The sequence below is a fragment of the Panicum virgatum genome, chromosome 1N (genome assembly GCF_016808335.1).
Source record: "Panicum virgatum strain AP13 chromosome 1N, P.virgatum_v5, whole genome shotgun sequence".
Taxonomy (NCBI): domain Eukaryota; kingdom Viridiplantae; phylum Streptophyta; class Magnoliopsida; order Poales; family Poaceae; genus Panicum; species Panicum virgatum.
In genome coordinates, this window is record NC_053145.1 from 44,256,598 (window position 1) to 44,272,421 (window position 15,824).

Sequence of the window (15,824 nt, forward strand, 5' to 3'; positions counted from 1 at the left end):
CGCAATTCGGCAGAGCTTCGCCATTTTTCTTCTTCTCACCCCTCTCTTTTTTCCTGAATTTTTAGGCTCAAATGACAAAGGGAATGGCGGCATATGGCAGGCTCAAATGACAAAGGGAATGGCGGCATATATAGGGCCTGTCGCCCCAGGGGTGGGCGACAGGCCCCTGTCGCCCGTTGGGGGGCGACAGGGCCTTTTTTTTCCCAGGGACCTCATTGCGAATTTGAAGAAAAAAATACACTTAAGGCATGTCGCCCTATGGGGGGGCGACCGGGGGGTATTTTTGAAATATTTCAAAACGGACATATATTTTTGAAATTTTTATTTTTTAAAAATATAAAAAAGAAAAAAGCGCCTCTATCATGGACTCATGGGCGTTGGTGGTGGGCTTTCAGCCTTGAATGCCGGGCCCGAGCGAGCTTTGACCCTCGAGCCCAGGCCGCGCAAGAGGGCCGGGGGAACGGATTGGAATTAACGATGAGGGTGGGGCGGGTCGAACCTTCGGGTCGCCGAACCGGCCCACCAAAATAAACCTAATGGGCCCCGTTTAGAAACCATCAAACTAGTATGGATCGGTGGATCGGATTTACTTGCACCCTAGGCTCGAGCGGTTCGACCCACCTGCCGCCGCCGCCGCCACCGCGGGGGCACAGCTGCGCATGCGCCGTCGCGTGACTTTCGTGCCCAGCGCGAGCTCACGAGAGAGAGGGTGACGAGGAGGCCGGCGAGCCACGGGCGGAGGCAGGTGAGCACCGGCCGGAGCGGAGATGGTGCGGGCAGCCAAGCTGTGTTTGGTGGCCGGGCGAGCGGCCGGCCGGCCGCATGCTGAGGCGGCGCAGGCCACAGGAGACAGGACGCAGGCTCCCATGCGGAGGCAGGGAAGCCGTGTTTGGTGGCCGGCCGGCTGCGTGCAAGCCGAGGATGGAGTCGCCGAGATCCGAGGAGACGGCCGCGCGTATGGCGGAGAGCGGCCAGCTCTTGGACGGAGTCAAGGCCTCACGGGGAGCGGGCCAAACAGAGATGCAGAGGATGAGGTGGAGGCTGGGTCGACCCACGTGACCCTTTGGATCACGGGTGCTGTAACATCCCAAAAATTTACTAAATAAATCGTGCGCTAAAGTTATTTTTCGTCGTTGAGCTCGATTCCTCCTTAAAACCCTAACCCCAACCTTCCGGGAACTTTCTCTGTTCCGCCCGATCTCCCGATCCCCGAAGAACCTAACCTGTCAACCGTATCCAGCACCCTATTTCTTCCTCGACCCGCGCGTCGCGCTCACGCGCGCCCAGGCGCCGCGCGTGTCCGACCGAGCGCCGGTGTCGCCGCGAATCCCGCCCCCCCCCCCTCTCTCTCTCTCTTTTTCTCTCTCCTTTCTTTTCTTTTTCTTTTCTCTTTTCCATTTTTCCTCCCTTTTTCTTTTTCTCCCTTCCTTTTCTCTCCTTCCTCCCTCCTCTGCCGCGCGACCCGGCCGCGCCACCAACCTCCCCTGCCCCGCTCCCGTACTCCCTTCCCGAGCACCGCTCAACCGCGCGCCCCGCCCCGGCCTGCGGCCCACGCACCCGCGCGTGCCGAACCCGCCACGCTGAGCCGCGCCGCCGCGACACCACCGCACCCGAGCCGCTCCACGCCGCCACTCCCGCTCGCGCTGCCCCACGCGCCGCCCCGGCCTGCTCGTGCGCACGCACACGAGATCACGCACGCGGTGCGCGGCACGCCGAGACGCAGCGCCAGCACGCACGCTACTAGCCCACGTGCTCCACCCGGGCCGCCTGCCGCGCCATCCGCCGCGACGCCGCGCACTGCACAGCCGTGCCAGCCACTGCTGCCACGCGCGCTCCCCGCTTCGCCCACGCGCACGCGCACGCGGAACACCGGGCCGTGGCGAACGCACCAAGCCGCAACGCCGTGAGCTCCGCCGAGCCCACGTGCGCGCCGGGCCGCGCCGCGCGTCGCCCGCCGCTGCTGCCTGTGCTCGCCACTGCCGCCGCGCACGCCTACCCAAGACATCCCGTCCTCACTACGCGCCACCACGCCTCACTGCTCGTCTCGACGACCGAGCAGTGTAGCACTGAGACGGCCCCGATCGCCATTAATGGCGCCCGCAAGGCTCGCCGGCCGCCATCACCGCCTCCTCCACTCCACCGCCTTACCGCGGCTATAAAGGAGACCCTAGCCTCGCCTCCAAGCCCACCTCAACCTCGCCGTCCCCTGTGCGCCTCCTCCTCACAGCTCTCAGCGCCGTCGCCGCACGCCGCTAGTGCCGCCGCCGCCTGCTCACGCTGACCCGCCTCCTCGCTACGCCCCGGGCCGAGGTGAGCGGGGGGATCAACCCACCACATCCCACTGCCCCTTTTCCCCCTACCCCGAGCCGCCGCCGAGCCCCCACGCCGCCGAATCGCCGGCGCCGAGCGCCGCCCCCCCTCTCCTCTGTTCCGCGTGGGGAGAGGAAGGAGATGGCAATTATGCCAAACCCACCCCCCCACTTTCTTTTATTCCAGAAAGAGCCCTCCACCCTTTTGGCCATTTTGCAAACCAAGCCCCTCCTAATGATATAATCCAAAATAGACCCTCCCACCTTATAAAATTAATTCTACATAGACCCCTAACATTCCCGGAATGACTCGAATGTTTTCAAAAATTACAACCAGGCCCCTACCTCCTCCGGATTAATTACAACTAGGCCTCTGACCCCTTAACCGACCCACGAACCTTTATAAAACCTATTATTTCATGTACCAAACGACCTCTGATCAACCCGAAACTTTACCAAGTGTCTCTTAACTTAGTTTCGGCCATGCCTTTAGGAATCCACTCGAAAACTTTACTCCATACCCATATCTTATGTGTTCCCGATTCGAGCTCAACGATAGATCTTTGTATTGATTGGATGCTTGTTTGTGTGCGCTGTAGACCACAGAGTGAACGAAGGAGAGCCCGTCAATGAGCAGTACTATGAGCAGGAGAACGAGGACCCGTTCCGCGACCCCGAGCCCGAAGGACAGGACCTCCTCGAAGGCTACGAAGACGGCAAGTTCAATCCCATCCTCTGATGCATGTTTCTGTCCTAGTTTTTATAAACACAACCCAATGGCCTGCTTTATAAAATTGCATATGTTTTGCTTGCATGAAAACACGGTTGGATAGCCACCCCTTGATTTGTGATGACCATTCCTTGACCACCCAGATTAATGTCTGATTTTGCTTGGACGTTAATCGATATTAGAACGCTTAGGACTTTGCTCATAATACGATTTATTTTATAAAGAAAATGTGTGCGTGTGGGATGGGATAAATGTGGTGTGTTTGTAAAGAAAGTTTAGACGGGATGGAGGACGTTTCTACGAATTTGTCATTTGGTGTGCTCGTGCCAATGTGGCAGGGCAAAGAAGGGAGATATCCATCTTGTCGTGTCTAAGGACCGAGTTGATGTGTCAACTCACCTAACTCCTCTATCGTGCAAACCACTCGACCGTTGAATGGGCAACGACGTAGCATAAATCCCACTAGTTGGTGTGATAGCCATCAGGAGGGCTGAGAGCAACGGGTGACCAAGGAGAAGGGTTATGCTCAGTGTGACTTATACCCCGGTTATACCTCAGAGTTAGGTCGATGACCCCTTGGTGAATCCCGTGATGGCTAGTCAGGCTTAGCTAAGGTGGGTAATGGCTATGTTGGGATCTACACCGACACGACGGTGTTCGAGATGTGGTATCCTACTTGTGGGTAAAGTTGCACACCTCTGCATAGTTAAAAGCTATTCGAATAGCCGTGCCCACGGTATTGGGCGAGTTACGGTGTGATCACATAACTAGTGTTTCTTGGGATGGGATGGTGTGAGTTGTTTTGGAATTGTGTCCGGCAGTTGTGCCGTGTGCTACGACGGACGGGGAGTCCGGTAGCAGTTTAAAACTTAAACTCCGTGTTACTCAAAACAAAAATTGGTTTCTGAAATGTTTTCTGCTAAATAAACCCATGCATAAAAATTTAGCTTTCCGCAAATTAAACCGTGACCTTATCCTTGATATACATATGCATATTATTCTGATATAACCCCCTCCGTGGGTGTGGTTGGACTTGCTGAGTACGTTTGTACTCACCCCATTCTTACTTTTTACAGAGAAAGATCCAGACTTCGTACCAGACGACGCTGAGTAGGGTTATCGTTCTACACCCAACCTTGCCTGTGGAACCGGCCCTGTCCGAGATGTTTTCGCTGACGCAGTACTCTGAGCCCGAGCTCGACCCCATGTGGGTTGCTGTCTGGTGTTATGTCGTAGCTTGGTTACTTATTATTATTATCTGTATCGAGTGTCCTCCAAGGTTTGTACGGTTTTGAACCATCTGATGTAATAAATGTGGCATCAGCCTCCTGGGACTGGTGTTTTGTATCACATTTAAGTTCTCTCTTATGAGGGGACGCTTCAGGTGCTATCCTCGCCGAACTGAATGGATCGATCCATAAACCTGCAAAACACGGTTGGATTGCTGTGGATCGAGCGGAGCCCCTTAGGTACATCCACGCCCATGCATAATTTGGAATGAAGGAAGATACAGGCAGCTGCTGGTAGCCGGCCGGTGTTGACCGGTGCGGATTTCACGTACAGATGCGCTGACAGTCGGATACTCGGATGCGACCGCGCATCGCCCTCGAAGGCGAACGGCGAGGCCGCATGGCGAGAATGAGAATTCTTTGCACTGTGATGCTATGGCACAAGCAATCGTAGCCGTCGAGGACCAAGACATCGAGATGAGAGATTATAAAAATCCAGCACAGTAGCTCCGGTGGACCGGAGGTAAGAGCAACTCCAGCGGACCCTCTAACCAGCCCCCTATTCCAAGTTTAGATAAACCAAAAAATTGCACTCCAGCAGACCCTCTACTTCACTCTCTATTTTTGGGAGGCCTTCAAAATTCCTTCTTCACCCTTCATTCCTAGGAGGTCTCTAGAGAGCCCTCTATTACATATTAGAATTGAGGACTATTGCTAGAGTTGAAATAAATTTAGAAGCCTCTAAAAAATAGAAGAAGCCCCATTTAAGGTTTGATTTAGATGCTCTAAAAAGTGGGCAGAGCATCGGGTCCCGGTCTGCACAGTACCAATCTTAAAAAAACACATGCTCTAGTGAATTCTGGACCATTCGTTCAAAGAAGGAACGATCTTGCCATTCCTCGTCTCTTGAGCTCCGCCGCCTCCCCCATGGAGGATCCGCCGAGAACAGGATGGATTCAAGAAGATGGACTGAGTCGGTCCTAATCCTAAACGGTGCAAGTTTAGTGGCAGCAGCAACGGAAGCATCTTCCAGTGTTTAGGAGAGGAATAGGTAGGCTCAGATCCCCTTTCTAGATCTGTTTGGAACCGAGCGTTAGCTCGGGCGGTGGGCACTCCAGGTGTGGAGGCCACCGGTCCTGAGTTCGAGCGTCGCTCGACTCGGGATTTCCACTCGGGTACTGTAGCACGCGTGGGGTGTGTGTGCGCGCGTGTGTGGTGGTGTGAGTGCTGCACTATGTCGTGTTCCGAGACTACTCGGATAGTCTCGTTTTTGTTGAATCCGATTAATGTGGGCGTCCGAAATCTTATCTGACTCCCAGTGCTCCTGGGTGCTTTCAAACAAAAAGAGTAGATCTACAACGTATTTCGAACCTGCTACGAGGCAAGCTGCTAGAGATATTTCAAGCCAGAAGCTAGCTAAGCCATGAGGCTCAAGGCGGTGTACTGTACGCCGCCGTCGAGAAGCTGCTGCTCTGCTTCTCCGCGAACTTCATCCAGAGTTCGAGCGACGTGTTCGGCCCCACGGTGCTCCTGGAGCCCAAGATGTCCGCGGCGTGAGACTTCGGCGTCCTGGTCTCCTAGGCGCCCACTGCGGCGATGCGGCACAGGTCCGCCGCCGACATCGCGCGGCTCCCGGGCGCGCTGTCCTCGGCAGCGCCGGGCCCCCTCTCCGTGGCAGCGCGCGGCGTGGGGCACTCGCTCCACGGCCAGGCGCAGGCGTGCGCCTCCTCCCCGCAGGTCCTCCTCCCTCGTGATCACGCACCCCCTCCGTCCCCTTCTTTGCTCCTCCGTCTCATTCCTTCTCTGATCTTGCCTTTTTTTTATTCCTAGCAAAAAGGTGTCGTTCAGCTTACCATGGATAGCATCTGACATAGATTTGAAGCGGCAGCTAGATCTGTGAAGTGGTCAGATCCTATGAGTCCAGCTGATTATTGCATCGTGAGACCATTTGGTGTTTATTAGTAGAATTTGACTCATTTTTGTTGTTGTTGTTTGTAAGAATTGTGTACCTTAAGATTCGGTAAATATTTCTTTTGCAGAAAAAGACGTGCATCCTTGTAGATTTTGGTTAATCTATATTGTGGTTTATGAAAGAAACATCCATCGGCAAATAGTTTTCTGTAATCTTTTATGTGCACAAAAATATGTGCAAGATTTGACTTCAGTGTGCATGTACTTCCATGTTAAAAAAACATGTGCATCATGATCAGAATGTTGCTCGAGATGTTCTACATGCACAAAGTACACCGGTTTTTTGTATGCTTTAATGGTTTCACAATTTTTACTGCTGATTATAAAACTTGTGCATCATGCTCGTTGCACCTTCATTTATATATCTTGTAAGTTCAGAACTTCAGTTATGTACTGGTGCATCATGCTCGTTGAATGTTAGGGTTAATTTCTGGTGAGAAAAATTAATTGTGCATCCTCATGTAATTCACATATTTTCCTATTTTTTTATCTACAAAAAACATTATTTTTGCTGCTCAGAGAACAATTCCATCTTTTGTAAATATATCTTTCATGTATAAGAAATGTGCATCTCTAATATGTTGTGCATTTGACAGATTATTCTGGAAGAAAAATACGTCCAGGTAATTATTCTAGCACAGAAGAAAAATATGTCCAGCAGTCCAGGCCATGTACTTTTATCTCAAATCTTGTTATACACAAACAGTTGTGCATGCCCTTTGTTGTACATGTTATTAGTGTGTAACCTCTATTGTGCATCCTGATTTATTGTACAATTGATTAATTATTTTCTTGAAGGATCACAATTGAAATGTGCAACATCTATTGTTCTATTATTGGGCATCTAGATTTTTCACCACCTCCAGCCGGCCTTTTTTTTTTGTATCCCAATGTATTGAACATTGGGATCCTTTAGTGCTTTAATGTACATTATCCACAGGAGCTAGATCCTGTGCATGGCTGGATCCTCCTCAGCCGTCGCGGCCTAGAGCCGTGGTAGCCAGGGCGCCGCAACCATCGGAGCTCGATCCGAGGCCACTGGTACATATCCACCAGACGTCTAGACCTACAAGAGGCCAAGGCCACGCGAGCTGTGTATTCGAGCGGCGGCCGACAGGTCATGTTCCGGTCCCGCCGGTTATGGATGTGGGCGTATCAACCAACAAGTTGCATTGGCATCGTACTGTACTCTGTTGCGGAGAAGACGGCTGGGGAGGGGGACTAGTGACTAGTGAGAGCTGTCATCCTGGCAGCCTGAATCTGTGCGTTGCTTTGAGCTCGGCACCCAGCCATGGTTCGTCCACACTCCAGGCCCATCCCATTCCCACACGTGCCGCGCGGTACAGACGTACGGTATACACGAGCACGTCTCTCCGAGTGTGAATCCACCACCACCGGTCGGTGACGGCGCCCATGCAAGTGGGGGGTGGGGGGGGGGGGGAGAGCTCCTGAGCAACCGGCCGCCCTGCCTCTTCGTCGAGCGCAAGCGCAGCAGCTCGATCTGCCTGTTCAGCTCCCCTGCCTGCGTGCGCGATCAGTGTTAGATATCGAAATTTCTCACCTCCACCAGGTGAGTGAACTAGGCCCTATTTGTTTCCATCAGTTTTTTTAACCCCTATCACATCAAAAAAAAATTACCATTTAGGAATATCAAATAAAATTTATTTATAATTTTTTTTGACAGATGGTTGCTAATTTGCGAGACGAATCTAATGAGCCTAATTAATCCATAATTTGCTATAGTGGTGTTACAGTAACCATCCGCTAATTATGAATTAATATACCTCATTAGATTCGTCTCGCAATTTTGCCCCAGAATTCTACAATTAGTTTTGTAATCACATTTTATTTAATATTAATAAATATTAATTTTTTTTAAATATGACATAGTCTAAAGTTTAAGCCACTTAAACCAAACAAGCCCCCTACCCTAGCGAGGTGACGAAGTCGGGCGACGTAGCCAAGGAAAGGAATACCCAGCGACTGCGTCCGCGAGACCGCGAGGGCCCCGCACGGTCCAAGCTCCAGACTTCGAGAGTCCAGAGCTCTTGGCTCTTGCTTGGTCTTCGGCTCAGGACGAGTGGCATTTCCAATTCGCAGTGAACTGTGCGTTCGGATGGCCCAACACGTGCGCAATACAACTGAATGTAGAGAGGATTGTCAGCCCGAATTGTTTGACAAGATCAGATCGGTCTTTTTAGCCCCTCTTTGTCCAGCTAGCCTCTCATCAAGGTTCTAACACGTTTTCCTCCGTTCCACCAAGTTATAGACCATTTTAACCTCTCTAGATGCGTAATTCTTATCATGCATCTAGATATATACCATGCTTACGTAAGTAGTAGTAAACAGAGGAAGAATTTCCTTAGAGCTAGCAAATGAGCAATCTGCTGAAGATTATTTCGTGCTCTTACAAACCTCTCATATATATTAATCTCTTTGTTCCCAACCTATCCCTCGATTTTCTTGGTTCGTTGAGCTAACAAATGAGAGCGAGGTTGGAGGGGGAGTTTGAGAGGTCCATAATTCACAAATGAGGGATAGGAGACCCGCAGCGCTCTCTCTCTCTCTCTTCTGTCGGTCCCTTGTTTTTTTCCAGATATGGCCTGGGACGACAGTTCGGTTGGTCCTCTTCTGACGCGATCGAAGATTCGAATAGCAGTGCAACACTACAGTATTTCGCCGTCCAAGGATAATCCAATCTTGACCTTGCTCGTTTAAGTTCGTTCAACCTTGACCATTTCTTTTCTTCATGTAGGAAATACTAGTAGAAGGCACCGCAGCAATTTTGGCATCAGGCCTAGCCCATTGCACACAGTCTGTCGCTGTGGAGCGCAAGTAGCAAGCAACGAAAGCGCATCCAGCCAAAGTCAGGTCGCTGCCGTGATCGAGGAAGACGAGCGCAGGAAAGTCTCGGAGGCGCCGGCTCTGGATTTGCTTTGCCCCCACCGCAATCCCTTCCCTGGATTATAATTAACTAATAATCACCCTGTCAAAGGCGGGCGCCTCTCAATGATTGAGCACAGCAGGCAGCCCGTGGACTTTTCCTTCCCCGTCGTCAGCACAGCACCACACCTCACCTCCGGACTTGCTCCTCCCTCTCCTCCTTCCTAAGGATGGATTCGGATCGGATACGGATGAAATCGGATCCGGATGTCACCTTTTACCACATTTTAATCCGGATACGAATACGAATGCGGATCTCATCGGATACGAATACAAAACGGATAGTTCGAATCCGGATACGAATCCGGATACCTTCTCGATTTGAAACATAGAGCTATCATAAGTATATTTATTTTTTCAATAATTTTATAGCAGATCAAAATCATTATACAAATAGGGAGTAAAGGATTAGGAGATAGCTAATAAAAAAAGAATATAATTATCTATGCATAGCTTTTATATTAAATATATAATACTAATTATAAATGTAAAATAAATAAATATTTAAATACTTAATAATTACGATATATAAAAAAAGATTTTATCATTAAATAAATAATTAATTTGACTCGTATTAAATAATTTTAATCATGAAATAAATATATTAAATAGTTAAAGTTAATTTTTATATCATTATTAATTTTAATAAATATATTATTAGTTATCTAGCTTTCTAAATAATTTAAATAGTGTACATCATTAAGTAATAGGTATAAAGATAAGTTTAAGATTGTCTCACTAGTCATTTTTTCTTTGCGGATACGGATGGATACGGATGTGATCGGATATTCTTCGAATACGAATACGGAATCGGATAGAGAAAAGTTCTTAAAATCGAATTCGGATGCATCCATATGACATCCATATTAAATTCGAATACGGATACGGATATTCATATTTACGTTTTAAGCGGATACGAATACGGATAATTCGGATGTTCATACATCCGAATCCATCCTTACTCCTTCCTCCTCCCCGCGTTGAACCATTCCACCATCCTCCTCCTCCTCCGCGGCTACAAAGCCCCGTACGGCCCGCTCCGGCTCGTCGTCTTCCCCCCCGCCCCCGGTCCCCGCGCACATGGACGCGTCGTCGGGCGACCGCTCGTCGCCGCGCAGCCGGCAGCTGCAGGGCCCGCGCCCGCCGCGGCTCGCCGTCAGCAAGGACTCGCACAAGGTCAGGAAGCCGCCCGTCGCGCCGCAGCGGCACCACCACTTGGATCAGCAGCAGCAGCAGGTCGTCCACCACCTGCAGCAGCAGCGCCAGCACCCGCACCAGTACCAGCAGCAGGCGCGGCAGCCGGTCATCATCTACGACGCCTCGCCCAAGGTCATCCACGCCAAGCCGGGGGACTTCAGGGCGCTCGTCCAGCGCCTCACCGGCCCGGGCTCCACCTCCCAGGCCCAATTCGACGCCGCCGCCGCGGGCCCGTCGTCCTCCGACGCGCCGCCGCAGCCCGCGTCCGCGATGGAGCTGGAGCCGCGGGAGTTCCTGCTCTCGCCCACCGCCGCGCTCTCCCCGGCCGCGCGCCTCGCCGCCATCGAGCGGTCCGTGCGCCCGCTCCCGCCGCACGCGCACGCGCACGCGCCGGCTCCCGTCCCGCCCTACTACGGCGGCGCGGCCGACGACGACCTCTTCCTCCTCCCCGGCCCGGCCTCCGCGGACCTGGACGGCTTCGCGGCGGGCTTCCGGCCCGGGATCCTCTCGCCCGCCGCTCTCCCGCCGGCGGCCTCGACGGGGCTGTTCTCGCCGATGCCGTTCGACCCGAGCTGCCTGTCGTGGCTGAGCGAGCTGAGCCCGTTCCTCCCCTCCGCCGGCACCCGCGCGGAGCAGGCGCCGCCGTTCGCGCCCAGCCCGCGCAGCAGCCTGCTGCTGGCCACGCCCACCATGCCGTCGCCGGCCACCTTCTCCGTGCTCGAGTTCTTCAGCAGCAACTTCCCGGACCAGTAAATCCCTGTTGATCATTAACGACACACCAGTTCCTCCTGATTCCATTAATTGCTTCTTCGCCCTCGTCCGGTGCAATTGACGCGAGAAATCGTCGGACCACCATCCGTTCCGTGCCCTGACAGCCGGGTTAATCCGATCACTTTTACCGTCTCGGTAATTTGGGCGATGAGCAAGAATCAAATCGGTTGATGAGACGAGATCAATCGGGTTCCATTTATTTATTCGTTTTATTCTTGTTATAAATTGTTAGATTTTTTTTCTCTCTTGTGTTGGCCGGGTCAGCAAGTGTGTTTGAGAGGGAGCAAGTTGGCCTTGGCCAGTAGTGGTAGCTACTGATTCATTAATTAATTAACTGTCTGGAGTAGGAATTTTTCCTTGTCAAGTTTTCTCCGTTTCCATGGATTAAAATCGTCAACTGCTGGAAGGTAGAGAATTTAAATGTTCTTCCTTTTATTGCCTTTGTTTATTTTTGCTGATAGAAAATATAAATGTGTTAAACCAGTAAACAAAGGAGATGATGACCGGTCGTTTCTCACTCTAACTACGCGAGGGCATCTCACTGCAACTCGGGCCCACCTCTTGTCTCGACCATTCAATATTTGGATGCCAAATTGGTTGGGTGGTTGGTTGAGATGGTGGACGACGGTTGCATAGAAACTGATCACTTAGGGCCTGTTTGGCTCCAAGACTTTTTCCAAAAGTCCCTATCACATCAAAAAGAATCTTACTATTTTATATTATTAAATAAAATCTGTTTATAAATGTTTTTTGACAGCTGAGTGCTTTTTCGCGAGACGAATCTAATGAGCCTAATTAATCGATGATTGGCTACAGTGATGCTACAGTAACCATTCGCTAATCATAGATTAAGATACATCATTAGATTCGTCTCGCAGTTTAGCCCCAGGGTTCTGCAGTTAGTTTTATAATTAATATTTATTTAATACTTCTAAATACTAAAAAGTCCCTAGGACTTTTTTGAAGTCCCTCAATCTAAACACCCCCTTAGATATGTCACCACCGATGGATGCTCGGCGTCGTCATCGAGCTCTGCACACGAGCAAACAGCGAGTACCGGAGTACTCCAGTTCGGCCTCCGGCGCCGCCGGCCTTCCCAGCCACCACCGGCGGCACGTGGCTTTCCCACACCACCGTGCGCCCGAGCTGTTGGCGTTGGGCTCTCACCGGGCATCTTTTTTTTTTTGAGGGCTCTCACCGGGCATCGCGCGCAAGATGAGGCATCACGTCAGGATGTCGAATCCTTCTTTAGAAAGGCGTCCGAATGTCTCCGGCCGGAACTCACTGGTCGGCTGTATAGATGGCCAAATGGGCGCCACTGCACGACCCGGTCCAGGCACACCTAGTCACGGCACGACTAGGCACGGCACGTTTGGGCACGAAAAGACTTTCGGGCCGTGCCGTGCCACCCGCCGGGCTCGTGCCGCCCAAGTGCCCAGGCACGAGGATAGGCACTAAAATCGCAACATGGCTCATTCAACAGATCGATTCATCTTGAGTAACAAAAAATGACAGAAATCAACCAAATATCAAGGATGAGCTGTTTTGTGCAATGACTGCCTCATTAAAAACCTATCTAGGTAAAAACTCACACCTCGTGAGAAAACCCTAGATAGGAAAAAAGAGTACAACCCAGCTCATTAAGTTCAAGTTCTAGTGTTAAGTTAACCTTATAGTCATACATGCAAATAAAATATCCTATTACACAGCAGCTTGTGCTGGAGTTTCATCAAGGTACTGATCTTCGTAAGCTGCCTGCAGGTCTTCATCCTCCACCATGTGCTGAGCTCTTTCATCTGCAGCCTCCCAGTCTTTGATGCATGTGAGCATTTCTACCATCTCTGGCTTCAACTGACGCCTCCTCTCCTCTATGATCCTGCCAGTTAGACTAAAGGTAGATTCTGAAGAGATGGTAGAAACAGGCACAGTTAAACACATCCTTAGCTAAGATAGAAAGTACTGGATAAGACTGTTTGTGCTCATGCCACCAGGTCAAGATGTTGAAATCATCATCAAACTGGTTGACAGTGTCACTATCTAGGTAGGCAGTAAGTTTAGAAGAAATACCATATGTACCACCAGTGCTTGCTGCTTGCAGCAAAGCACTTGCAGATGTCCTTCTACCAAGAGGAACAGTAAAAGAGCCACCAGTACCAACACTGCCAAGACCAGACCCAGGAGAAGTAGTAGAAGTAGAAACATCACCAAAGATCTTACCCCATTGAGCTTTTTTCTTACCAGTAGAAGGTTTATGTGTAGGCTTTGCCAATCTAATAGAACCAAACTTGCTTTCATACTTGCCAAACATGTCAGACAGAGCAGCTCTCACAGAGGTAAAATAAGCAGAATAGTCAGTACTAGTTAAACTAGAGAGCAGCCTGAAAGCATTGCTAAAACCTTTTATTTTAGCTCTAGGATCCATGATGAATGCAATGGAATAAAGCTGAGGTATGTCATTCCAGTACTTAAGGTATTTAGATTTCATAGGAATTACCACCTCTCTAAGCATTCTGTCATTTTCATAATTTTTAAGTTGTCCAGCAATTTCAATGAGATTATGCAATATAAGTGGAGCAGTGGGATAGTAAACACAAGATAAGACAACAGTAGAATCATAAAATAGTTCAAGGAACTCTAGAATTTTTTCAGCAACATACCAATGTCCATCAGTTAAGAGATAAGGAGTACCTTCTGCTCTGGGGTACTGGGTTTGGATGAACACACCAAATTTTTGCTTGTGAGGAACAAGATGCTTAAGCATGAGATAGGTGGAGTTCCACCTCACATCCATGTCTAATTGAAATTTCCTAGGCCTCACACCCACAGCAATACAGTAGGACTTATAAGCAGCAATGCGCTGGTTAGAAGAGTTCACAAATGAAATAGCAATCCTAAATGCTTCCAAGTAAGGTTTAAGCCTTTTCAAGCCAGACTTAACAATCAAATTAATTATATGGCATGCACATCTCTGATGCAAGTATTCATCACCAATATAACCTCTAATTAAAAGTGTCAGTGCTTCCATAGCAGAGGCATTAGCAGAAGCATTATCTAGAGTGATAGAGAACACCTTATTAGTCAAGCCAAAGTCTGAGATCACAGTGTGCACACGCTCAGCAATGTTGTCACCACTGTGACTGACATCAATAAGGCTGAGACCCAACACTCTCTTTTCTAGTTGCCAATCAGAATTAACATAATAACAAACCACACTAATGTAATCTTCCTTAGCATTACCAGACCATATATCAGAGGTAAGACCAACAGAGCTAACAGAATTAGAGCTTAAGTACTTCACAAGATCATCACGGCGTTCACTAAAGTACTTGGCAATATCTCTAGTAGTGGTCTGCCTACTAACAGGAGTAAATCTAGGGTTATGAGCAATCTGAATGTACTCTTTAAACTCATTTGTTTCACCAAACCCTAGAGGCAGATCAAGCTTTGCAATCAAACGGCACAATTGAGTACGAGCCACATCAGGACTGTACTCCCAGGAAACCACACTACCGTCAGCATCAAAACTAAGAATTGACTGAGCACCAGACTTCTTTTTCTTACTACGGCAAGTTAGAAGATGCCGACTAAGATGGCCAGTGCCGCTATTGGAAAAGCCAGAAAGGATGGATTTGCAGTGAAGGCACTTGGCTCCATACCTGACGGTCTTACCATTGATCTGCTTGAAGAGCTTCTCGTACTCGTCCCACACCTTGGAGTGCAGGGCCGTCCCCGCTTCTCGCTGGCGTGGCTGACAGAGTCCGGCGCGGCACCATCAGCTGCACCACCAGCGCCAGTATTAGCACCGGCACCAGCACCGGCACCTACACCAGCATCAACACCCGCACTGGCACCACCAACACCAACGGGAGGGGGAGGGGGCATGATTACTTCCACATTACCACGCCGACCAAAAAGCTCCTCCCGTTCCTCCTCCATACTGTTCTCGTCGTCCCCCCCAGGCCCATCATCCGCAACTCATCGTTGATGGTGTGGCCCTCGTCGTCGTCCATGGGCTGGAGGGCAGGCCGCACGCCAGGCCTTCGGCGCGTCACGGCTTCGCGGCGGCCGTCAAAACCGAGGGAACCGAGCTGCCGGTTAGGGTCCAAAGACCCCAGATCCAACCCCCTCAGGTACCCCAACGGCTTTGCATCAGCCGAGCAACTGCGCAGAGATGTCAAAAAGATCAGAACAGGAGAAAGAAATAAAAAAAAACTGAAACAAATATGTTAGGGTTTAGGGACTTACCAGATCCGGAGCACCAAGGACGCCGGCGAGATCGAGGACGGCCGAATCTACGAGATTTAAAGAGGGAGGACCGGGTTTTGGGACGGATTTGAGTTGAGAAAGCGAGTCGACCAGTGAAGATGCAAAAGTAGGCAGGAAAACAAAGAGAAGAGGGTAGAGTGGACGACCAACGACGGCGAGCCGGCGACCGGAGTTGGAGAAGACGGTCAGATCGAGACGGAGACGGGAGGGGAGAGGAGAGGCTCGATCTAGGGTTAGGGTTAGGCGAGGCCGCGAGGGGAGCGGAGAGGCCGAGAGGGGTCGGGGGTGAGCCGCGAGCTAATGGAGACCGGGGGCGAGCGAATGGAGGCCGGCGAGCTAATGGGACCGCTGGGCCGGGCCGGCAGCGCCTCCAACGGCTCTTTTGCTGGCCTGGCCTGGCGAGCGGGC

General features: G+C 50.6%; 1 protein-coding gene and 1 long non-coding RNA gene across 3 annotated transcripts; both read left to right on the forward strand.

Annotated features, from left to right (window-relative positions):
* Positions 1-5,100: 5,100 nt before the first annotated feature.
* Positions 5,101-7,070, forward strand: LOC120655990. Of its 2 annotated transcripts, none has more exons than XR_005667784.1 (2): positions 5,101-5,319; positions 5,650-7,070. It is a non-coding gene; the product is annotated as an uncharacterized LOC120655990 (long non-coding RNA). The 2 variants fall into 2 exon arrangements; XR_005667783.1 differs by having other exon boundaries at positions 5,655-7,070.
* Positions 7,071-10,139: 3,069 nt separating this feature from the next.
* On the forward strand, positions 10,140-11,579 carry LOC120655992 (protein MKS1-like). The gene has a single exon (XM_039933981.1). It carries the CDS (start codon positions 10,263-10,265, stop codon positions 11,130-11,132), a length of 870 nt encoding a protein of 289 aa, XP_039789915.1. The 5' UTR covers positions 10,140-10,262; the 3' UTR covers positions 11,133-11,579.
* Positions 11,580-15,824: the final 4,245 nt, after the last annotated feature.